The sequence below is a fragment of the Anneissia japonica genome, unplaced genomic scaffold (assembly GCF_011630105.1).
Source record: "Anneissia japonica isolate Jap-2015-1 unplaced genomic scaffold, ASM1163010v1 scaffold8963_len174799_cov130, whole genome shotgun sequence".
Taxonomy (NCBI): Eukaryota; Metazoa; Echinodermata; class Crinoidea; order Comatulida; family Comatulidae; genus Anneissia; species Anneissia japonica.
In genome coordinates, this window is record NW_022734897.1 from 104,550 (window position 1) to 129,479 (window position 24,930).

Consider the following 24,930-nt stretch of genomic DNA (forward strand, 5'->3'; position numbering starts at 1 on the left):
CTGTATATGATAAAACTATATGAGATAAACCTGTAAAATAAAAACAATAGGCATTTTATAATTACAAATTATATATATATATATATATATATATATTCATTTAACTATGAATAGTTTGTCAAACTATGTCCTAGCCAAATTTTCATATATGCATTGACCACTTTCCATAACCATGGCACATTTAACATAGACCTTATCATTATTTTATGACTATATATTATAGTATTGATAAATTATTTAATGTCATAGAAATCCCTGTAAAGTGTCAACAAATTTCATTCAGTCTCATAGTGAAAATTTGAATTATTAATGGCAATTAAATATAGGTTAGCCAATAGACTATGATTAAAATTAGTGTACTTCCAGATAGAGAAATAGGGCTGTGACTTTTTGTGAATATCTTGGAAAATATAAATTCCATCAACTGATTGAAAACTGAAGAATAAGTACAATTAATTATTAAGCAGTTTACAATAACAAGTGCATTCACAATCACTCACAAGAGTCGACAAAAGGAGTGATGGGGGCTATTTATTTGATTTTTAAATTAAGGTCCATTTTTAAAATTACTAAAAAAATTATATCTGGTATTTTCCTAAATTGATTTGCTTTAAACAAACTATAGCCTTCCTAAAAAGTAGTTTTATGGTTTACATTTTATCTTACTTTGTTTCACTATATTATCTTAACAATAAATGAAAGATAAACACAGAATTCTAATAAGTATTTTAAAGACTGACGCACCTTTACATTAGTTTCGGCCTCGTTGGTACCATCATCATTTTATCTAGAGACGAGTCCATACTAGGCCAGGATCGTCCCGTCCACTACACCAGCAGTAGGCCTATGTGGTTAGTTCATGTTTCGCCTACCGCGCTAATCAAATTTATCTTTGCTCTTGGGAATACAGACGAGCTGCTCCTCTTTTTGGTGACATTCACTTGTTTTTAAAAATACGTAAACGTACCCTCGACCACTCCCGAGGCTTATCCAGGTATCCTTTGTCTTCAATTTTGTGTCGCAGGTTCGACAGCATGACATCTTTCCCGTCGGCCTAGGCCTATTGTGGTGGACAGTTATGTTCTACTGTAGTCTTTAAAATACTGAGCCTCGCGTGAACCAAGACGGTTCGCAATACAACCACTTTCTAGACTGCAGCTTTTCCACGCTCTCGATATTGTGCGCAGAACAAAAATTTCTCTGGAATACAGTTTTTTTGGCGTTTCGGTTGGTGTTTTCTTTTCCTCCACTAATAAAATACCACGATATTCCACGCACCTACACGGAGCTATGTCCCAACTTCCTGACTCCTCTCTACATTCGTGGCACCAAAACGAGAACCGTTTGATTGGTTGACCTTCCGTCATAACATTCACTCTATTGCCAAATACGGCATCCCAAAAATTATGTCATGCTTGTCATGGCCAGCGGTCTGCAATCGATTTGACTCACTCTTTTACAAGTCTCTAATTCGCATAAAAGTTTCTCGATATATACCGTCGCTGGTGGCGCTCTCCAAAATTAACTAATACTAGGAAAACCTATAATTAGAGACTTGTGGCAAGTCTACACACAACCTATCGGAAGCAAACTTAAAGTGTTCATTGAACCATGGAGGTATAAAAATATTTTTATACCTCCATGATTGAACAAACCATCAAATCCCATTGCTTTACCCAACGGAAGCTTATCAATATATTTTTTGAGAGTATTAGGCGTTACCCTAATTTTATAGTTATTACTGACATTGTCATCATCCAGAACATCATTAACAAAAGACTATATATATCAAAAAGTTGACATCAGCTTCTGCTTTAAAAATATTACAGTATCGAAGGTGGAATGCAGACAACTGGAGAGGCTTACAAATAAAAGCAATTAAAGCAGAAGCCGACGTCAATTTTTGGAAAATTGTAAAACCTGTGGTGTTTCCCCGAGATTTATATGTATGCTTCAAGTGAAATAAAATGTAAAAACAATGAAAAAAACGATGTAGATGTAGAATCATTGAAGGTTGACTTGCGGAACACGAATTTATTAAAACATAACAAAATTAAATGGATATTTCGATAGCTCCTGTTATCTTTATCAACGTCAAATAACATTTTATTGAAACTTTTTCATATAAGTATGAGCGTAGTCTGATAACCTAAATTAATTATATTCAATTTTTTATTGACTCTTCCTTTATAGTTTCTTAATTCTCTAATTTGAATTTTGTAATTTTCACAGAAAGTGCTCCCAATAATAATATTATTGAAAATATACACAATAATAATAATAATAATAATAATAATAATAATAATAATAATAATAATACCGGTATTTTAATTCTTATATATTTGCTAAGAGCCCACAAACAATTTAGAGCATTACTAACACTTTGACACTACAGTATATAAATAATAATAGTTGGAGTGTACATCCAGTGGTTATCCTAATTCCTGTCGCCGTCTCCAAAAAAAAAAAATCAAAAAAAAAAAAAAAAATTGTACAATTCGTCCACCTATCAAAATGTGTAACGTATCTAATAAGCAGTCTACCTATCTTCTGGTATTTATTCACTGATTCTGTAAACAAGAGCGTCCTAATTTGATCATAGCTAGGTATATAGATTGCCGTTTATAATTGTATTATATGGGTTAACGATGTATTTGTAAATGAAATGTCCTAGGGGTTATCTATGGGGGAAACAAGAAGGATTGACGCTGATGTAAAATGTTTTCGGATTATAAATTATAATGCATTTATATTGTTTACATGGCGAAGTATACGTGGTACACTACGTTGGCCTATATCTAGGCCTACGTGGTGCACAGCAAGCATTTATCACAGAATAATTATAATTGTTGTATTTGTTGCTGTTACTCTTGTAGGCAGTGTGACCACTGCTTGGGTATTTACCCAAGATCTTGGGTATTTTGACTTGGTCTTGGGTTCTTGGGTATTCCGTTCAAATCCTTGGGTATTTTATTTTTACTAAGAAAATTAAATATTTTTGTCATAGAGGAAGAATTAAGAAGTAACAGAGTATATTTCAGTCCATTCAAGTAAGCAAAACTCAACCAAGTGCACATAACATTGTTAATTGCTATAAACATGGGTTCAGAATTGTTTTTTGTGACTTGCGTTGCCATTGATCTTACCTAATTAACGCATTACATAATAAAACTTGATCATTGATAACACTGGCCGACTGAGGGCGTATTTTTCTATCCGTATTATCACCTCATGAATATTAATTTTCATAATTAACACAAGCAATTACAATAAAAAATGGTTAATAAATTGAACTAAAAGTGAAACTATACATGCGAAAAACACGGTTTTTTTTCCAATTTTAATGCATTTTCAGGAAGCTTGGGTAATTTTGAGCAATTTTTGCTGAATCTTGGGTAATTTCGACCCAGTCATTGGGTATATCAAAAATTGTGAGTGGTCACGCTGCTTGTAGGCCTACGTAAAGGTAATCAAGTAGCTGGGATATGCTTGAACATCGTTAAATATGACGAACATTCCAGGATTTGCAACATTATCAACAACACTGTTATATAGGTCAGTAGAGTTTGGCTGCAAAGGTGGTGGTGCCAATAATCCTGGCTTTCCTTGGGTATACCTTCCTACGAGAACATGGCATAGGAAGATGTGCTTTTGTCCTTGTATGTTTGGTCTGGAATATTGGTTGCTCGCAGAGTAACCGGCTGTAACTGCAAAATACGTTCCCATGCCGTATGCTGTTGCTAAAATTAAAATTAAGTGATAGTGTTAAAATTGAAAATAAATCCCACATGAATACAGAATGCACCTACCTCAACACACACTAGAAATAGTCAGACATGACACACAAAACACAATCATAAAATTTCATTCTGCGGAAATTGCTTCTTTTTTATGAACTCATAATTTGATTGCATACCATAATTAGTGTATTTTGATGAATAAATCCGCCTGCACTCTGTGCTTACCCGAAACAACGTCGGCAGACCGTCGTTGACAATTTGAGCGGATCTTTATGGGGCGCCATAGGCAGCAAAATTGTGCGTTAAAATCAAAATCATGGTCAATTTCTAAAAATGTAGGTCTAATTTATTAAAAGGTACTTTTAATTTCTAAAAACGTAATTCAATTTTTTCGAAACGTAGGTCTTCGCATTTTTTAAAATTTGAATTTAATTCTAGGAGTTATGTTTAGCCCTACCTGACGTCTTATCGTACTGAATATTCTGTACGTTCCCAAATACTGTGATTCACTGTGATTCGAGTGTGAATTCTCGAACTAAGACCTCCACACAACTAGCCTGGTGTCATAAAATTTTATACTTTTAGTGTTGGTTGTCTTTTTTGATATTGGCTATAGTGAAATACAGTATATTCTTCTTTTGTCAACTTTTAAGTTAAGCTTCATTATCACCCTATTGGAAATTACAATAAAATTTATTTGAATATGTATTTGAAAACGTTCTGTTGACAAGATGATTCAGCGTACACTGTGGACGACGCAGTGTGCACCATGTTTAACAGAAACAATTTGTTGGGCTAAACCGTGTTTAGCTTGTGTGGATGCGATAAGAAGAAGGGCATTACCGTTTTTTCCAGCATAGCTTCTGTTGAAACCAGTTTGGTTGATGTTTTTAACTGTAGACTCATCTGTACCATGGTATAAAATTTGTTCAACCTGTTTACCTGGAATTGCTTTTTCAAACGCTTCTTTTTTTGCAGCATATTGCTTCCACAACTCAATATTTTGAATGCGGCTAATCTAAAATAGATGGTGATAGGTCCATTAATGATGAAAATAACAATTAACTTACTATATTGATAATAATCATAGTAATGATGATGATAATAATAATAATAATAATAATAATAATAATAATTTCACTGTTCCCTGACAATAATAATCCAAATAATCAAAATAATAATAATTATACTAATAATATCAAAATTAATAATTATAATAATACAGTAATATGTTAATATAAAGTTCTTTTTATATGACCTCCTTCAAAATATCATATTTGTGAGGCAGTTCGTACATCGAACTGCCACACATTATGATAATAATTTGAAGGAGACCTGTTCCCGCACACCCTGCTTGGGAAAATCCAAGAGGTTATTTGATGGTGGGTTCACAGTCATGGTTCATCAGAACCAGATTTGGCCAAATTGCGTTCCAGAATCTACTCGACGAGGTGACCTTAATGTTCTCGCATGCGCAAATGATGTTTAGTGATGTCATTACGTTGTACGTCCTACCGTCATCGTGCAATCCAAAGCTCCCTAATATCTGATAGCCGACGATCATCATTTCGGCTCATTATGTCTGAGCCTTACTGAGCCTTGCTGGAAGCAGGTGAAATGTCAAGTCAGTTCTCTATAAGTTAACACCATTCTTACATTTTGTCACCGTTTCACGAAGATACACAAACTCCAATTTCGACCAAAAAAAAACAACGTTTTGAGAAATACGCGTTTATAAAGTGGATTACATCAGAATCCGTAAATTTCAATATCAAGATATCGACATTTTAAATATTGTTTTACCTGTTTAAAGTTCAAACATTAAACAATTCAAATATTCAATTTATTTTTCTTTTCTTAACTTAAATTACAAGTATATACCACAACATATTTCGATGGCTTCAAACCATCATTATCAAGTGAGAGTCACATCAAAGAGTATAAAACTGCAAGAGGTCCGACTGCCATAATTCTGTATGCAGGGAATGGAACGTTAAAAAAGCACTGCCAGGGAGCTCTGTTGCACCCACAAATGTCAAAACGCCCACAAATAACAACAAACCACGCACATAATGTAATAATGGCCACAAATGTAACAAACAGCGCCCACAAATGTAATAATGAAAACACACCACGGCAAATTTACAACTGTTGGTGTTGGTAAATATGTGAAGATTTGTCCTGAGTCAAATGCTCTTTCTTTGAAATATTGCAAAATAATTTTCTTTACAAACAACATAGGTTTACTGCACGCAGTGTTTTATTGAACATCGACCACTTTGCCCAGGACAAAAAATAATCTAATGTTGGAGAATTTCAGTTATCTGCAACACTTTCGCTATTTTTGCTATATGATGAGGACATCAAAGCAAGCAAATGAGAAAGAAGTGTACTGTTGAATTTTGTAATAACATCGCACTTTGTTAATCGAGTCGCACTTTGCAACAACAAAGCTGTTGCAATTTTTATCTGTCTGTCGCACTTTGAAATACTATAATAACGCTTAGGCCTATGTTTCATTTTTGTTATTAGTATTTATCGTGTTAATGCCATTCTTATGTATTTATGTAATAAAATCGTGCTGCACCCCTCGATTTAGACAATGCTAGACCGGGATGCATTCTTTAGTCGAGGAATTCGTGCTTTAACATTTCACCGATCCCATTTCGGGCTACGAAAGGTTCCTAATGATCAGATAATTAACCAGCATGAGAGTTAGGCCGATCACTGTCACCGTCGTCATCGCGGCGGCGGCGATGCAAAGGCAGCGACTGCGATAGTGATGAGCGGCGGCCCGAAGACTACGACGACAGCGACGAAAACAGATATCATTAAACCTGTTTGTTAATCAGAGTTCTAAATTAGGCCCACTCTTACGCCTATTTAAATACTAACACGTAGGCAACATTATGACAGATTATACTAACCTTGTGTATATGTGTGTTTTGTCCAGATAATGATGCAATGAACTGCTGCTTTATATTTTGGTATTCTGTGCCTTGACTAAGATCCACAACTTTCAGTTTTTCACTTGATCCCATTGTTAACCACGTGGAAGGAAAATTCTGCCCAACTGAAACAAAATAAAGTAAACGTGTGTTTAAATTTCTTTCACTCTAAATTGAAGGCAAGAAGCATAGGCCTATTTGTTATAATTTTAATACAATTCATTGTAATAATAAGAATGAAAAGTGAACTTTACCAGTAAGGTCTTTACGTTCAACAGCATTAGTCCGATTTGATGATAAATTTCTTTCTTCCATATATTTAAAATCAACTTCGTATGTGAAATTTTTAGTTGTAGTGTACTTCACTGTCCTTTTTTTCTTCTTGTAAGCTTTTTCTAGCAAAATCACAATTTCCTCGTCAAATTCTATCATCTCTTTTGCATCACTTTCATAATACCATTTAACCTCTTTCAAAATGAACTCATTTTCTTTATGTTCCATTTCTTCTTCGTGAAACTTGTTAATGAGTTCAACGATACCACCATGGGCATCCATGACACTGGTAGTTCTGCCGTGCAACTTAACCACGTTGGCCCGTACCTTAGTCATATCTATTTTAACCTGAAATGTGTAGATATTGTAGATATGGGCTTATAGTAACTATGTGCAATATAATACAATATTTATGCAATATAACAGCTTACATAGCTTACATAAATCGGTCAATTTAGAAACAAAAGTCTTCGAGTGTTGTTCACACCTACTTTAGCTGAAAGTTCACACCTACTTTAGCTGAAACTTTAAAACTCCTTCTTAAAAATATAAATCAAGATCGTTAGCGAATATTTAAATTATATGTAAATAAATTAATTATATATACTGACTGATTGGTATATTTCAATCGGTCAGTAAGTTGATCACTGATTATGAATGCCAAAAAAAGCGATAATTTGATAACACCTAAGTAATTACGATTGAACAAAAAAAATACGGTACCCCATGTTTCACACCAATCTCTTTTAACTCCATAAAATGCCTTCTTGCGAATCGACTGAACACTTCGTTGTGTATTGCCTAAGAAAAACAAAATTAAAACAAATGATGGAAATGAAATAAAACATCACACTTTTATTGTAGAACATTTTTCATAGGGGTATAGTTTCTTTCACAGTGAAATGTTGGGCCTCCGACAGAAATTAGCTATGGAGAGTACTGTTTTAAGATTTTCATTGAGGGAGTCCGAGCATTTTCTTAATAATCTGATGGTTAGTCTAACAAGTAATTTAATAGTTTTACTATTTATAGATTATAAGCAGTGATTTCCTGTGTACATTTCTAATTGAACGTTGTTCTTGTTTGGTCTTATTGTTTACTATGTGCTCATTTTATTTTAACTACAACATATTTATAATATTCAACCTTTTCCTTCGTTTCTTGTGATATAATAGTTTGTATTCTGCCTTTTGCGTCTTGTATTTGGTCCTCATGAAGTGCCAAAATTCTCAGGGTAACAGCTGGATTAATATGAGAATCATTGGTTATTTCTTCTTCCCTTTCCCACCACGACTTTACGGCAGCTAGAAGATAAACATGAATCAAATCATAAAATGACATTAAACAAATACTAAAGGTGTTGGTGAGCGCTAGCCAATTAACAGCCTATATTTTAAACAGTTTTTTTTTTTAATACCGTTCAAGTATGACGTGCCTATTTCAAATGTTATTGTTCAATATCTTCGGAACATTTTGAAATTAACTAAATCGCTATTATTATTAAAGAATGATTGGCTGATAAGAAGGCCTGTTGGTTGGGTTCGATTGATTCAGTTGGTTTCTTTGGTTTCAGTGGCGTAACTACCGCAGATTCATTGGACATGAGCCCCAAGCTCCAGGGGCTCAGATCTATAAGGGCCCCGCCCCCTTATAAAATATCTAATAAAGCAATGCATAAATAAAAAATCTAAAATCTAGATTGATATTATTCATCGTTAGGCTATTATACTGCATATTATAAATTTAAATTGTTAAAAATGATCACGTATGCTTAGCAGTGGAGTAACTACTACAGGTTAGTCGGTTAATTGAAACATGTTCCTCATATCTCCAGGGCCCCGGTCTTTAGGGGCACACCCCTTATAGAAATATCTAATAAAGCAATGCATATAAAAATATTCATTAATAATATTTATCTTTATATATTTAATACTAAATTCTATAATTTAAAATTGTTGCATGCAGGAAAACCTGACCAATATAAATTACCAACAAATATCGCTTGTCAGCGAAACTGTCCTGTATTTTTCCTCTAATGTAAAGACTTTACCGCTGATGCTTACTGGGCGTTTGTCCCTGTAACCTGAACGGAACTCTTTAGGTCCAGCTTGGACTAATCACTTTAGCCTGCATTAGTCATAATGTACTTATGCATATATGACTGAGACTTATGCATTCTAGCCCTTTTTTTTAGTTTTCCAATGATTTAAATAGAAATTGCAGTTTATGTCTATAAAGTCTGCTTCAATTTAGATTGCATAAACGATAGTGTCGGTTATTTTGTTATTATTGCAGTTTCACTTGATGTCGTCATATTTGCAAGTGGTGGTTGAATTTTCAAATTAAGACAATTTCTAAGTCTGAGGGTGCCTTTTCCAGAGATCTAGATTTTCTCTAAATATGAATAAAATCCGCACCTCGACCCAACCAAGGTGAGGCTGACGTGGCTATGGAATCTCAAGCCAGAAGCTATATTAGTGTCTCCATCACTCATTCATTACTACCTTCATCATTGTCTTCGTCATCATCACCTCATCGTTCTATAATTATTTCATACTTTTTCTGCTTATCAAAAAAATAATAATCTGATAGGACACTGTAACATCAACCTCATTCAAACAACGCGCTCTGCCACGTCAACCCCTAACAAAAAAAAAATTTATACCCCTGATTTCCTATTAGCTATAACTCTCAATTTGTCGATCTTTCGTCTGTCTGCTAATATTTGATTAAATAATTAAAACTGCTTATAAAGTAATCGGTAAAGATCTACCAAACGCAAACACACGAGACTTTTGATAGTACATCTCCATAGAGAGAAAATTAAGTTAATGGCTCAAGCCGAATTAATTCGACAAGGTAAAATCGTACCAGACTCTATTTTACTCTAAATTCAAAAGATAATAGATTTAAGATTTACTGTTTATTTTCTTCTGTAGATTTTATTATAGTGGAGCCCCTCGGAAGAGCAGTGTTTTTCACTGAGAGGGCTATTCTACTGACAGAAAATGGAAATAAACTACCATGTCGGATTATGCCTACCAGTGCCGGTTTTTATTAACCCAAACGCTAAATATAATCATGGCCTGTAATAGGTTTCTTTCTCTTTAAATGATAGTAGTTACAATATTGGTACTTTTACTTCCATAAGTAAGCATTACTGTATTCCGTTCCCAAAACATAAACTATGAAATAATAATGTCTGTGGGAACATAAATAGCCCAGATTAATTTAGTAAAAATACGATATACGGTATACAGTTACATTAGTCACACATCATTTAGGTAGAATCGATTGCATTAGTAATCAATATTCCTGCTACACGAAAACAAGATACAGGGTGGTGCCCGGAGAGAATCATTACTTTATATGAGAAAACAATAAATTGTACGATACTCGATTTTATGGGTTGTGCTCGGAATGATGTTCGACAGGGATGATTAGTATGGATTACTTCATTAAGAGAGTAGAAATTGCTAATTTATATGTGCCAAGGCGGTGCTCCCGAACCAGGGCCTCCGTATAATTGTTTTAGCTGAATGGGTAGACAGATTGATAGAGTTATTGATTGATTGATTAATTGATTGATTTTGGGATAAGGACACGATATGATAAATATGCATTCTTTGTCATAATAATCGGTGAATAAAAATCTACCATTTAAATTCAAATTTCACATCATATTTTAATATCATAATATACATAACATACCATGGTGAATACTGCCATCTGTAGATCTTTAAAAAAATCTTATTTTTTTTAGGAATACCATATATTCTTGCGTATAAGATGAGGCTGAAAATACTAAATTACGATCGATAAACGGGGTGGGAGGTCGTCTTTACGCGGAACACACACAATTTTACTATGTAACACGCAAATTTGCTACGGTACTGAAATAGAGGTACCGTACTAACTGTTAGTATAAATGAATGAAATTTTAAATACCAAGAAGTAAGATTTTGATGAACATTTTAAGAGCTCACAGATGGTATTACTTGGAAGATTAGCCCTACATTTGATTCCGTTTTCAGTCAGCTAGATGCAGTATCAAGACCTTTAAAGCAGCAAAATATGAATTTCGACGGTGAAACAGTGGGTTGTCTTATACGCCCAACATACAAAAATCGTCCAAAATCATCTCAAACTCGTGGCCGTCCTATAATGCGGATTGCCTTATACACAAGAATATACTACGGCACAATAGATACCTATATCATCAGCCTATTGGAAATAATTAGTACTTGCTAAAAACATAAAACTAAAAATACATATTTATCAAGGTCTTTAATTTATAACCTAAACTGATGGGTAGAAATTAACAAAGTGGATTGAATATCTTCATAAAATGCGGTATAGATATGTCAACCTATAAACCGCATAACTTACCCCAGCCCTTCTGCAGAAGATTTCTCTGTTGAAATGGTTTTCTCTCTGTCTCTTCCATTACAGATATGAATTCACGAGTCATAGCTTCCTCAAATACGACTATTCTGATATCACGCAAGTTGGTCGGTTTATACTTTATCGCAAATGAACCAATACAATCCAAAATGAACATAGCTGATTCCCTAGGTGTTTTAGAAGCGGCTCCTAACAGAAAAAAGTAATATCATAATTAGTTTATATTCCTTGATACAATGTGAACAGACAAAATATAAATATTGTATTTTACAACAGCACAGAGAGAGACATGACATTTACGTGGAGAATTATGCGAGAATAGTACACAAAATACAACACGGTTTAGATTTGGATTGGCATTAACATATATAATATTTAAAAATATATTAGTGAAACAAACTACTGTGTTACTACTTCTGATTGAGTCGCAAAAGAGTCTAACGTTTTGCGTCGTGGTTTCCTACATTTTCATTTCCACATATAATTATTAACTTTCCTCCAGCGGGAACTATGGTTTGAGAGCAAAAAGAAGCTCAAACCAAGTTGTTGTTCGCCCGCGAACGGTCACTTCATTAGGGAGCTTTCGAGATTCAAGACTTAAAATTTCATTTATTTGTCATATGTTTACAATAATAATAAAAAATAAAAAAAACATAAAAAATTCATCTTCTAAAGACAGATGATGAAAAAATATATTAAATATAAAAACATTATTGGCACAAATGAAAGTTACAAAACAACGGTTACAATTGTTAAATACTTAAAAATACATACAAACAGGGGTATCAAGATACAATAGTACAGTATTACAGTATTAAATTACACATTATATTGTAAAGCTCTGATTAGACAGGTTTATTGCACTAGGGAATAAAGAGTTTCTGTGACGTTTCGTACTGTTTTTCCTACCAGATCTGTTTGTAAAGACATTTATTTAATGGATGAGATTATCTTGTTTGGTGAGTTTATCAGCATCATTTTCATACAAGTTAGGTAAATCAATCAGATTGCGTCTTATCAATATACTTTCTTAGCTATTCTACATAGTGTATCCTTATCATCACTTGTGAGGTTTATACTAAACACTGCAGAAAATTCATTGGATCATGCTTTGATAAACATATTTATTTTTTTATTTATTATATTTACTTTGAGAACATACGCCTTTGGAACGGCGGCACACACAAGAGTGTGCGTTCAGCTTAAATTACAAAAATATAAAAATTAGAAGGAGCACACTTCTACACAATCATTAATAAAATATGCATATAAAACGGAATAAACTGTACATTCAAAATAACACTACAAATTAAAAAATCATACCACTGAATATTAAAGGTATAGAGTAATTTTTATACAGGCATACTCCTAAACAAATATACAATACAGTACACTGTCTGTATTTGTAGGGTCGCTCCCAAATATCAGCATCTTCACAAGTGCACAAACATTATGCTGGGGGTGGGTAGATAGACCAATTTATCGCTTTTACATATTCATGAACTTTTATGACCAACTTACAGTGCAATCATGGATATAAATAAATAAATAAACCAAATAAATCTTGCTCTAAATGTTTATGTATATGAGATACTTTTGACAGAACTAATTACACTGGCATGATAAATTACATAAAATAGGTCTATAACAATAAATAAGTTAAAAATCAATACATAATACACAGGTTGCATATTAAGCTTTTTTGTAGTTCTATCAGGATAGGAGGCGCCTGAGTCCTGGAGATGGCCGAGACTCAACTGGTGCTGGACAGGGTATACACATTTTGATAGATCCTTGCTCAGCGACGAAGGCGTAGGCCCCATCCCTATACTGCGGTTTGGGTGCTGGCTTGGATTCTTTTTTTTTTTTTTTTTTTTTTTGCCATTTACATCTTCCCACTTGTTCTGCGCATAGAGACTCTCGTATTTTACGCAATATAAATGAATAACCTTTAACCTTTAAACACTTACTTAATACGGTACACTTTACTACTCTATTAAAAACACAAATTGAGTTAGTGATGAAGGATTGTGTAAGCGAGATGTTAAAGGCAAATTCCAGATCGGTCAAACCGACGATGCCCCCGACGAGGGGTCAGATTTTCCCCGACGAAAGCAAAGTGGGCGTGGTCGAGCTTCGATTAAAAGGTTCCGAAAGTGGTCCAAAAGGTAAAGCCCCTAGAAATTTTGGAAATTTGGGGGTTTCAAAGGCTTTAATCGATTTTGTCTATATAATATGTAGAAAATACATATAATTTCTCCCCGACTAGGGAAGCTTCCCCCACCCCCTAGGCCCCATACGCTGGCGCCACCCCTGAACAATAATAAGTTATAATGTTAACTTAATTGAAATTTATTAATTGTCTTCGTTACAGTGAGTCATGGTTTGGTATGCTGTGTATGAGTTATGCAAACCCAGTGGTTTGGGCTGGACGCAGGGTTCCTGGAATGCCGCCCTCAGCGGCGTGTTTATTTATTTATTTATTTGAACATACACCTTTGAATCAAGGGAATTGAATCAATATCAATTGGTGCGTTCGTACAAAAAAAAAAAAAAAAAAAAAAAAAAAAAAAAAAACACAAAAGAAAAAAGGGGAAAAGGNNNNCGAGAAAAACTTCAGCTACCCGTATTTCTCGACTGAGAAGTCAATGGGAGCTGTAATTTGTATAGCAAGGAGATGGTGCTACCCTTAATTTGTATTAAGGGAATTTACGCCCACAAACCTTGTAGTTAATAATATTTTGGTTATAATAGAAAATTTTTAATTTTTTGGTGACGTCACACTCACGCTATAGTTAGCATGCATACGTCATAAGCTAGAATACGTCACCTTTTCCTAATAAGGCAAACTTTCCCGGCGTGCTTTTTTCATGGATAAACAAACACCAGTGCCTTGTCTAGCTAGGGCTACAAAAGAGCCGCATAGTTAGCATTATTTAAAGAAGGTACGTCTTCAACTGAATTATTCTTAGGCCCTAGTTAATTTTTTTTTTCTTTCTTATTTTAATTTATTTCTTTCGAAAGTGTATTTTCTATCACATATAATTGCACTGTCATGCTTCTGTAGTGCCAGCTGGCTGAAGTAAACACAAACTCTGACCTGTGACGTAAGGAATACTGACTTGAACTTGCTTGGACTTAGATTTGGAAGAAGAATTCCCAAATGGTGAGTCCCAGGCAATCGTCTCTGATTATTAGTAGTTTTAAGTAGTATGTAAGTACCTGTATGAAACTAGAGGAGCTGTTTCTACACTTCATTGTCCCCGCTATACACAGTACATCAGTAGGCTAGCGCCCCCCCCCCCCCACACGCTACAGTACAGACGTTTGCTAGGCGACAGAACGTGATTGCACCTTTCTTCCCAGGTGTTCATGTAAATTTGCATATTATAGCTAACCAGCTGAGTGTATTCCTTTGTGAAAATGAGTACCGCGGGGTACTCATTTTCACAAAGCATTGCATCCCCTCTGGAAGAGGGAACTTCGAAATAATTGTCTCCATATCTTCGCTAATTAATCACCGTAATTTAGCTTACATTTATGCATGGATGGAGCACTTCAAATGTACAAACCCGACAAACCCCGAACTTTATTCATGCATTACATAAATAGTTTCATCTTGCTGTACTCCAACATCACTGGCGCATGGTAACAACCAACTGGCAGACCATTTCCGGTCACACATTACTCTCCATAACGCAGCATCCCCCTAGTTCCGTGTCCTCTGGGTGGTCTATTGTAAGTAATTCGCAGTCACCACGCCACACGATAAAGGACTAGTTTAGACTAGGTGGATAAACTTGGCTAAACTCAACGGGTTTATCCACCTGCCAGTCTAAACTAGGTGGCTTATCCAAGGCTGTGTTCGTATAGTACTAAGCCTGGCGTGCCACCGTGTTGGAACTTTTCTAAGCCGGGCTTTAATAAATATGGATGGGATACCTCCATGGGATACCATACAACAAGCTTATGTTTCTGACGATCTTGCCAGCGATTCTGATGGCGACAAGTTTGTCTATAAAGCTGTATGCACGGCGGAATTAAAAACGGCGAGAGAGGGAGCGCAAACGTAGGCGTTCTGCCAGCAAAGGACAGCAAATTTTCACCCCGGGTTCAACTTTCATCCCAGGTTCAGCAGGAGCATTTTTTCAAAGCCACAGTTACATGTGGCACCAACAACTTGTGTCAACTGGACTTACCAGACTTGCTGGGGGTGTGGCCAAGCCGGCCATACCCAATACGTCAAACGTACAGCTGGCAGTTTTCAGCAGACAGGGCAGGGAAGAAGCAAAGCTTAAACAGATAAGTATTGATAATAATTGTTAATTTGACAAAAATTACGAATACAAATTCTGAATTTCCCAGGGTCGTCACAGGCCGTTTGCGCTGTTGCAAAGATTATTGGTTAGATCACTCCAACCAATCATCCTTTGTTTTTTACTGATATTCTTAGTAAGGGTTACGTAAATTTGCATTTAAAAGTTTGCCGCCTATCAGCTTTTCTAAAGAACAATCGTTTTGAACCATCCCGAGATTGTAGTCGAAGCCATTACACAATTGTTGAACGCGGGTGTATTGAAGAACACGAATACACCATTTGTTGTCAACTCTCTTACGGTGTCCAAAGGTAAAAAACTAAGATTATAGTCCTGGTTCTGCAACATGTTAATAATATACTTTTGTATAAAAATTTAGGTACGAGGGCCTTTCCACTTTGGCTTTTGTTTTCTAGGAATTTTTATTTTTTCACCTTTGATCTAGAGTCAGGTTACCATCATATCGATATTTTTGAGCCACATCGGCAATATTTGGGTTTATTTGGGATTTTCGGCGACCGCGTCCGTTATATTACGTTCTCCGTTCTTCCATTCGGGTTGAATACGGCCAGCCATTGTTTTACGAAAATGCTGAGACCGTTGGTCACTAGATGGCGATCTATGGGCCATTGTGCCATATTATACAGTTGACAGTGGTATAATTATGGCACCCTTAGCCGGAAATGCCCCTCTAAGACTTGAATATAATTTTCTTTTTTCCCCATTTAGGGCAAGGGCCTCGGTTGGCTTCCCCCACCCCCTAAATCCGCCACATGTTTTGAGAGAAAACATTATTCAGTGTTTTATTTTCTGTAGTCTATCAACATTTTGATAGGCCTACGATGAATATATAACTTTGATGTGTTAATCAACATCACCCCATTTGAATATACCTATTCAGCTAAACGCTGCCAATACGCCATTATACGATAACTGTAAGTTAGAAACACGTTTAGTAAGTTTTGTGGTCGTCTGGAACTCGTCAAATATGTCTACATATGTCAATATACGTTGGAGATAAGTTTGTTATAAGTTACATATAAGTTTGAAGCATATTACTCATAGGTTAGAAATACGTTTTGACTTTCGAGTAAATTACAAGTAACGTGTGTCAACAATCGTTTAACTTACCTACAACTTATGGCCCGCGTATGCGGAATGTACGAGCCATACACTGGCATCAAAAAGGTTTGTGCATGCACAAAACTTTTCGACGTACTCGCCGTACTAGGACGTATACCAGCGTGCTTCAGCGTGCTCTTAACTTATACGAAACTTACCAATAACTTATTCGACGTACGCCAGTGTATTCACCATTTTTTTTATACGTCGGCATACGCTGGGTAAATCGTCAAGGTGTGACAGGGCCATCATTAAAAACAAATGTCATTAATTATACTACAGTTAACGTTCATTAATATGATTAAATTTAAAGAATCGTAAATAAATCGGAATAAAATATAGCCTATATGTGAACTGTGCCACTTTCAACGACATGGTGTTTCGGATTTTTACTGCATAACGTTAACATACTGTTTGTAATGTTATGGCACAAATACAATAATACATAAATAAATTTAAATGTAAAGGAAATAATGTAGGTCCATAGTGCAAATTTTAAAAAGCCTATAATATTATTGGGCATTGAAAATAATAAATTTTTACCATAAAAATGTAAATGTTACCAGTATATTATAAATAAATGGAATTAATGGAAATTGCGAATAATATGAACAAATAATTACAAGCGATTTATATCGTGCATAAGATGAGTAGGCCTAGACATCAAAAATATATAAAATTAAGATCTAATTGGGAACAGGGTAGGGAAAGCAATAAATCCCTCTGTTGTTGTTTTGAAGCGAATATGTCCACCACTATACCGGGCCAGGGAGGGACTTTAACATAATGGGGGCTGTGGCGAATTCAGGAATTCGAAATAGAAGGAGTGTCCAGTGAGAAACTTTCCGAAGAAATAGAGGCTCAGGTTCACCCACCTCAGCCTGCCATGGCTCCACATGGTTGGGGTTGAGAAAAAGAAAATTTATGATTATGGCTCCTATAGATGGCCGGAAATGGAGCTCGAAACTTAAATAGGATTATATTACTGTATGTTTTGTTTTCTCGCTATTTTCTTTATAACTTTTATGGGCCCGGGTCAGCTTGCCCCCCCCCCACCCCTTAAATCCACTACTGGGGGTTTATAATACCTCGGCCCCACCATGGTTGGGCTGAGGTAATAAAATTTATGATTATGGCACCGCTAGATGGATGGAAATGAGAAAAAAAAATTATAGTGAAACCTATAGAAAGAGAGATGAGTTTTGTACATGGCACGTTATTGACACGCAGTGGCAGGGAAGACACTTAAATTCCTCAAAAGCTTATAAATACAGTAAAAGTCCTTGCTTGTTTTGTACGACAAATTAGAGGCAGTCCTATTTGGAAACTACTCTGATTGGTCAAGGAGTTTTGGTTGATGGATTTTTGGCACGTGTGAGAGTGTCTCTTTAATTTTTACCCAGGAAAATGTGAACATTTGGTAGGGGTGCATACACACTCATCACGTCGTAAGGGCCTGGTATATCACGCCATGTGGACAGGATTTCCGCTCAAGCATTGAGTCATTTCGATTTGGCGCTGTCGGGCCTCAAAGTGAGCGGAGCAAACAGAAAAATTAGAAAATAAATTTAAAGAGAAGTTTTTACACTAGAACGATTCGATAACGATTTATCAGTTATGCGATAACATATTTTGACAAATCAAATCAGATGACGTCATAATCATGAAAAAACATTAAAATCGTAGTAGTAGCTCTACGATTTTAATCATTTTTCCATGATTATGACATCTGATTTAATTTGTAAAAATATTTTGTTATCGTACTGTATGCACGATAAATCGTTATTGAATCGTCCTAGTGTAACAATTTCTCGTATTTCTTTTGTTTTCTATATGAACAATCGCTTTTTAGCTTTTTTATCGTTATCGTTATCATTAAAGTATAAACAGGCCTGAAAGTTCACAACACTTTCCTGTGCAGGATATTGCACTTATTATAGGTTTTATCATTTCCACATCGAGGTTATTCACTAGGCTTTGGTCCGCACACCACTGACAGATTTGCTGTGCTAGTAGTGTAAGTTGGCATGTGTAGCCACACTTTTCCCAAAGGAAACATAGATTGGTACAAAAACATAATGTTTGTACAGTACGTGTTTGTTGTTCGTGATTTACTGGTGTTGAAATGAAATGTTATATATACTTTGGATAACAAGGTGATTGACTTATAAACAAATTGAAAAGATACAGCAACGTATATATCTCACCTGTGCCAATAGCTGGGAATGCCAATGATGATCTCCCTGATACGTCCACCGTTCTCAGTACTCTATTTACAATGATTGATTTTAGATTGCCAGTATTTGGTACGTGACAAATTCCGCTACAAGGCAATGTACCTGGTCCTGTCCAGACCTCATACTGAGAGGCTGAAAATAAAACTGATGTAAACTAATCTAAAGTTCATAAATGGTTATCAAATATATTTAATATGTACATCAGTAATAATAATAAATTAGAATAATTATAAATTTAACTAAATTGATAAATAGCCTAAAAAGTGGAGAAGGGGTTGCAGGGTGTTGTGAGTCTGGTCATTATGATATCTTCTTCCTTTTTATTATTGTCTTTATTTTTCTCTTCTCTTTTTCTTTCTTTTTCTTTTCCTTTTCTTTCTCTTTCCCTCCCTCTCCCCTTTTTCTTTTCTCTTATTACCCAGCCCTGTACGATGGCTTGGTCAGCACGGTAAAAATCAGGGGAGGGGCATTCCCCCCCACCAGCCTGTTACGACACTGGCTAACACGCCAATCATTCCCCCCCCCCAATGAAAAGTACTTTTCTACGCCACTGCCGAAATAGAACATTAAAAGTCATCCGCCTTACGTTTCATGTTGTTTAAGCATTCCGTTTGAATGCTTCTTCCTCCTGCTCTGAGGATTGCTTTTGAGACAGCTCCTATGGAGTAACAGGAAAGTTTACTTTAAAAAAAGTTATGGTTGCATTAATATCAATATGGGGCTTTAGTGCGTTAAATAAAATCCTACTCGTTCAATACCTGGTTGCTAATTTTAGTCAAAATCCTGGGTTAATAACTCAGGGAAATGCGTTTTGTGTGTTAAAAAAATGATTTACTTTACTATCCATGGAAGGACTAAAGACAAATAAAGAAAAAAAAGTGCATCACTAAAAGCTGTCACAAATCTAATGTGATGAAGAATACAAAAATATACAACAGATAAACCATTCCCAGACATCATGACCATATATAGCACATCATGGCCATATATAGGCACATCATGACCATATATAGGCACATTATGACTATATATGGGCATACAACAAAGGGCTCGCAGTAACCACCAAGCAGGTAGGATATATATAAGGGAACCCAAACATGTGGAGTGCAATACATTTTTAATTCATCTACCTTGCATAATGCCGCAAGTTCTGGACAAAAATTGCTCATGCAATTTCACAGTAATTTTAAGGAAAAATAGCTGCAGCTAGTTTTAAACGCATTAGATAAAAATTTATTTACCTGTTACTAATATTAAAAATACTTAGAATGACAGCATATCTTTAATATGTACATCTTTGATATATTGGTCTTTGCTTATAGAATGAAAACGCTTTTGGTCCTGGGTTACAAGTAATTATAAGCAAACTGCTCCATCTTTGCTGCATTATAGAACTATTAATTCTGCTACTGATAAAGACAAAGCAACTATTTTTAATTTATTTTTTCACTCCGTTTTTACTGACATTCAAGTCACAGCCTTTGCAGAACTTCCTGAATATTAAAAGCTCCACTTTCAAATATTTCAGTTGATTCGAATCATGTTTAAAAACTACTCACAGGTATTGAAGCCTCCGGCTGTGACAGGCTAATTAATAAGGTCCTGAAATTTTGTGCCACACCTTTCTCTTCCTCTTTCCTATATTTTTCAACTTTCTCTTAGTGTTTTTCTCTCTGATTGGAAACGTAATATCTGGACAATTTCACAGTGGAAGGCCAAAACCACCAAAAATTTAATCCACTTGTCACTCTAAACTTGGTTTAGAGTGACATTCAGAGCAGAAACATATGTAGAATTTGGTGCGAAGTGAAATTTTAGTCTTATTAATTCATATTCTTCAAAAACCACCAGAATTTAAAAACAAAAGAAAATAGCTAATTTTAAAAATAATCCCCAATTATGCTTAACTCAACCCTTCCTGACTTTAATTATTCTGAATATTTGACTTAAAAGTCCCTAGAACCTGAATATTGAGATAGAATCTGACATGGCATCTTACAATTTTCACAGCAAGTTAGCAGATATAATTGGGTGATATCACACCGTAATTCCGTTGCCACAAAAGTGCTTAATGTTTTTCTGAGAGCAAACCAATGTCCATAAACTTAAGTTACTTTGTATTCTCTTACTAGTCATACACCTTTACCATTATCAGTCAAAAGTTTTCTTTGATCTTCACTAGTTTTGTAGAAAACCTGGTAACGGAATTACATTTGATAATGGAATTTTTTCATTTCATTTCATTTATTTCGCCTTTTTTTTTTTATCATAACAATACAGTAAAATATTCAGAAAATTCGAAAAGGTAATCCATGTTTCCCCCAAGAGCCGGCAGGATTAGCACAATGATTTAGGCTGAGGGAGTGTCCTTGCATAGCTCCTATAGCAGCCGAAGTCGTTTGAAATTCGCGGGTAGAACATCAGGCAATTAAGAGTATTGCAGGCCTAGCGGAGCTCACAGGAATACGTCCGCTCGCTGTGACTACTACTACACTACTACCTGATGGATGCACTTGAAGAGAATTACATGGTAACGGAATTACATTGGGTCACGAATACAGTTAATAGAACATAATTCACTATTACAAAATATACTGCTCATATTCCTTAATAGCATTGATTCAAATTGATACTTATGTCCAATGGAGCCTATTAAAATGACAAGGTGGCAGCAAATGACCTTAGCAATGGCCCTAGTAACCATGAAGATAGTGATAAGCTGAATTTAGTGATGATGCTGATGACAGTGATGATGCTGGTGATAGTGATGAAGTTGAAGAAAGTAATCAAACTCATGATAGGACAAGTAATGTTAGGCCTACAGTCAAAAGTGATAATAAATTGTCTAGATCCGACCTGAAGTAGGCGGTTGTTAAGTGCTTTTGCCAGAAAAATGCCAACATGAGGAGTTCTATGAGGATTTTTATCATCTTTAGGGTGTGACTTTTCTTTTTAACTTGTCGCTTTTTTATGTAACTGCAGTGCAGATTGAAGTGTTTTTCCTTTGTGAAGCCATCCTGGAGAGGCCTAGCATGAGAAAATTTTAAGTAACATTCATTAGCTTGACGTTTGTTTGTATTTTATTAAGGATTTTTACAGCCAGGGATTTCCGAATTTCTGCACCATTTTACCCATCGACTTCTTTAGATTTTTACCACTGGTCAACCATAAATCATCTTGAAAAGCTGGGTGACACCACTGAAGATTTGCCGTTACAGTAAACTTGTTCCATTTTTCACGTATTAACTCCACCCGATATAAATATAATTTTGTCGTCAGAAGACTAAACAGTACAAATCATATTAGCATGCTCCTACTGCTGTCGTCCGGGGATATCAATATGAACTCAGGACCTCACCAACCCAAACACCCATGCGGAGTGTGTAGCAAAGCAGTGAAATGGAAACAACAGGCTATTGAATGTGAAGACTTTTTGTCTTGGTATCATAAAAAATGTATTAATATGGGTGACAACATTTTTGAGGCACTCCAGAATCATGAATCTTACTTATGGGTATGCTGCAGTTGTGGCTTACCAAACTCTGACTCCTCCATATTTGATTCCACCAAAAGCTTTGAACAATCAAATCCATATGAACCTTCAACTTCTAATTCAAGTTTGAATATTCCAGATTCGGAGAACCTACAGCCAAGAAATGTAGACTACCCTACATCAAGCCCTAAAGGAAATTGTTCCCTCATTAATAACAAGAAAAGAAAGAGAGACAAGAAAACCAAGTTAAATTCAATCAAGATTCTTAATGTAAATTGTCAAAGTGTTAGAGCCAAGATAAACCAATTTCATGTTCTGCTAGAGACTGAAAAGCCTGATATAGTTACTGGTACAGAGTCATGGCTTAATAGCTCCATCGCATCCGGAGAAATTTTTCCACCTAATTATCAAGTGTTCAGAAGGGATAGACAGGAAGGCACTCATGGCAGGGTTTTTATCGCAATCACCTTAAGGACACTTAATCGCAAGTGAAGAAACCGATTTAAGGTCCAATTGCGAGAGTATATGGGCTAGCGTTCATGTGCAGAGACTGACACCTTTATATATTGGGGTTCTTTTACAGATCCCAAGCTACAGACACTGATTACATTATGGATGCTACATTGAGTAAGATTTCAACTAGAGAATCGGTGTGGCTCTTAGGAGATTTTAATCTTCCTGATGTTGTCTGGGATAATTTCAGTTTCAAAGCTGGGGGATCCTATGCCGGCCCTAGCAAAGCATATGATTGACATTGCTTTTGATCATAATCTGTATCAAAAAGTAAACCAACCGACCAGACTGAATAATACCCTTGATTTGTGCTTCACAAATTCGACATACTATGAAAGCCAGTTGAGCAACAATACCAAACCATTCTGAAATTTTATAAAATCAAAACGGCAGGAGGTATTTGGAATATCCACGCTAAAAACATCAAATGGAAATTCGGTTAGTTCTGCCAGAGACAAGGCCAATGTATTGAATGATCAATTCTGCTCAGTTTTTACAAACGAGGATGTCAACCATTTTCCTACCTTACCCGAATCCTCAGTCCCAGATATGCCAAATACATAAAACAATTGATACAGACGGAGTTGAGAAACTACTAAGTGACATCAAGTAAAGCTCCAGGACCTGATGCAGTACCATCTAGAATCCTGAAGGAGTGTTCATCCTCACTAGCTCCGATTTTCACAAACATTTTTCTGAAGTCGCTTGAATCTGGATCCCTGCCAAAAGCATGGTTAGAAGCCAATAACGCCTCTGTACAAAAAAGGGGAAAGAATGGACCCTTCTAACTATAGACCGATCTCTCTCTTCAATTCCTTGCAAGATCTTGGAACACATTCTGCATCACCATTTGATGGCTCATTTTGAACAATTCAATATTTTAACCAATGTGCAACATGGATTTCGCAAAGGTCGACTATATTTTATCCAAGGCAATGGGATGCTGGGCATGTTTTGGCGGCACTGTAAAGAGCTTGACAGTAACACCAAACTTTATCTTTATATTTCTCTTGTTAGACCAATTTTTGATTTTTCGTCTAGGATTTATAATTCTATATGTATTTCTCAATCAAATAGAACGAGTTCAATCCAAATTTATGTATTTTATTAATTATAACAACGTTAATGGTCCTATTAATCTCTTACCACTTTACACTAGAAGGGGCGCGTTTCATATGGTCTTCCTTTTTAAATGTTTTAACTCGCTTTCCCTCTTTTATCTGTATTTACGCTACTGTATATAAATTTATGTATATAAATACATAGACCAAATTCACATAACACTGACTTGTTCTCTGTGCCCCTTATTCAGGTCAATGCTAGTAAAAAGGGTTTTACTCACAGACTCTCCTAAAACTATAGTACCATTACACGTAACGATACTACTATTGACATACTTTTTAACAGTATTCTCACGTTTAAATCCAATGGCCTTCTTTTAGTTAGGGACTCTCAATATTGTCGATTTGTTACCCTTGATTGTTATTGTTTGTATTTCACTATATTTTTATATATTCCCATACAAAAATTTTCTATAGAATTCTATAAAGAAAATTCTATAGATTTTCTATATAGTATTCTATAGAGTATCTATAGAAAATTTTATATAAGTTCTATAGAATATTGCAAACAAATTCTATAGAAAATATATAAAAACATTCTATACAATCTCTAAAAAATTTCTATACAATTTCTAAAGGATTTCTATAAAATTTCTAAAGGATTTCTATACAATTTCTAAAGAAAAGTGGCTTAATTCTCTATAAGAATCTATAGAAATTAACAGCATTTCTATAGAAAATAACAAGTGTTTCTATAGAGAGTAACGCTGTTATAATTTCTTTTCTATAGAAAACTATTATTTTCGTCTCTTATACACATCTA

The 24,930-nt window shown here is 35.2% G+C and overlaps 2 protein-coding genes across 2 annotated transcripts in view; one reads left to right on the forward strand and one right to left on the reverse strand.

The window, feature by feature from the left end:
• Positions 1 to 3,365: 3,365 nt before the first annotated feature.
• LOC117116513 (protein mono-ADP-ribosyltransferase PARP14-like) overlaps positions 3,366 to 24,930 on the reverse strand; it is a 40,075-nt gene continuing 18,510 nt past the window's right edge. Inside the window, exons 13-21 of the mRNA XM_033260575.1 lie at positions 19,627 to 19,698; positions 19,011 to 19,172; positions 11,351 to 11,554; positions 8,108 to 8,265; positions 7,685 to 7,762; positions 6,943 to 7,309; positions 6,668 to 6,813; positions 4,584 to 4,758; positions 3,366 to 3,740 (exon numbers count right to left, since the gene is read on the reverse strand). Coding sequence (XP_033116466.1) covers positions 3,457 to 3,740; positions 4,584 to 4,758; positions 6,668 to 6,813; positions 6,943 to 7,309; positions 7,685 to 7,762; positions 8,108 to 8,265; positions 11,351 to 11,554; positions 19,011 to 19,172; positions 19,627 to 19,698 — 1,646 coding nt within the window. The 3' untranslated portion in view covers positions 3,366 to 3,456. The remainder of the gene's footprint in view (positions 3,741 to 4,583; positions 4,759 to 6,667; positions 6,814 to 6,942; positions 7,310 to 7,684; positions 7,763 to 8,107; positions 8,266 to 11,350; positions 11,555 to 19,010; positions 19,173 to 19,626; positions 19,699 to 24,930) is intronic.
• On the forward strand, positions 22,208 to 23,055 carry LOC117116516. Its single transcript, XM_033260577.1, has one exon. It carries the CDS (start codon positions 22,348 to 22,350, stop codon positions 23,023 to 23,025), a length of 678 nt encoding a protein of 225 aa, XP_033116468.1. The 5' UTR covers positions 22,208 to 22,347; the 3' UTR covers positions 23,026 to 23,055.

What these genes read in the sequence shown, in the direction of transcription:
- LOC117116516 (XM_033260577.1), top strand. Translation starts at nt 22,348, where the DNA reads ATGCTCCTACTGCTGTCGTCCGGGGATATCAATATGAACTCAGGACCT.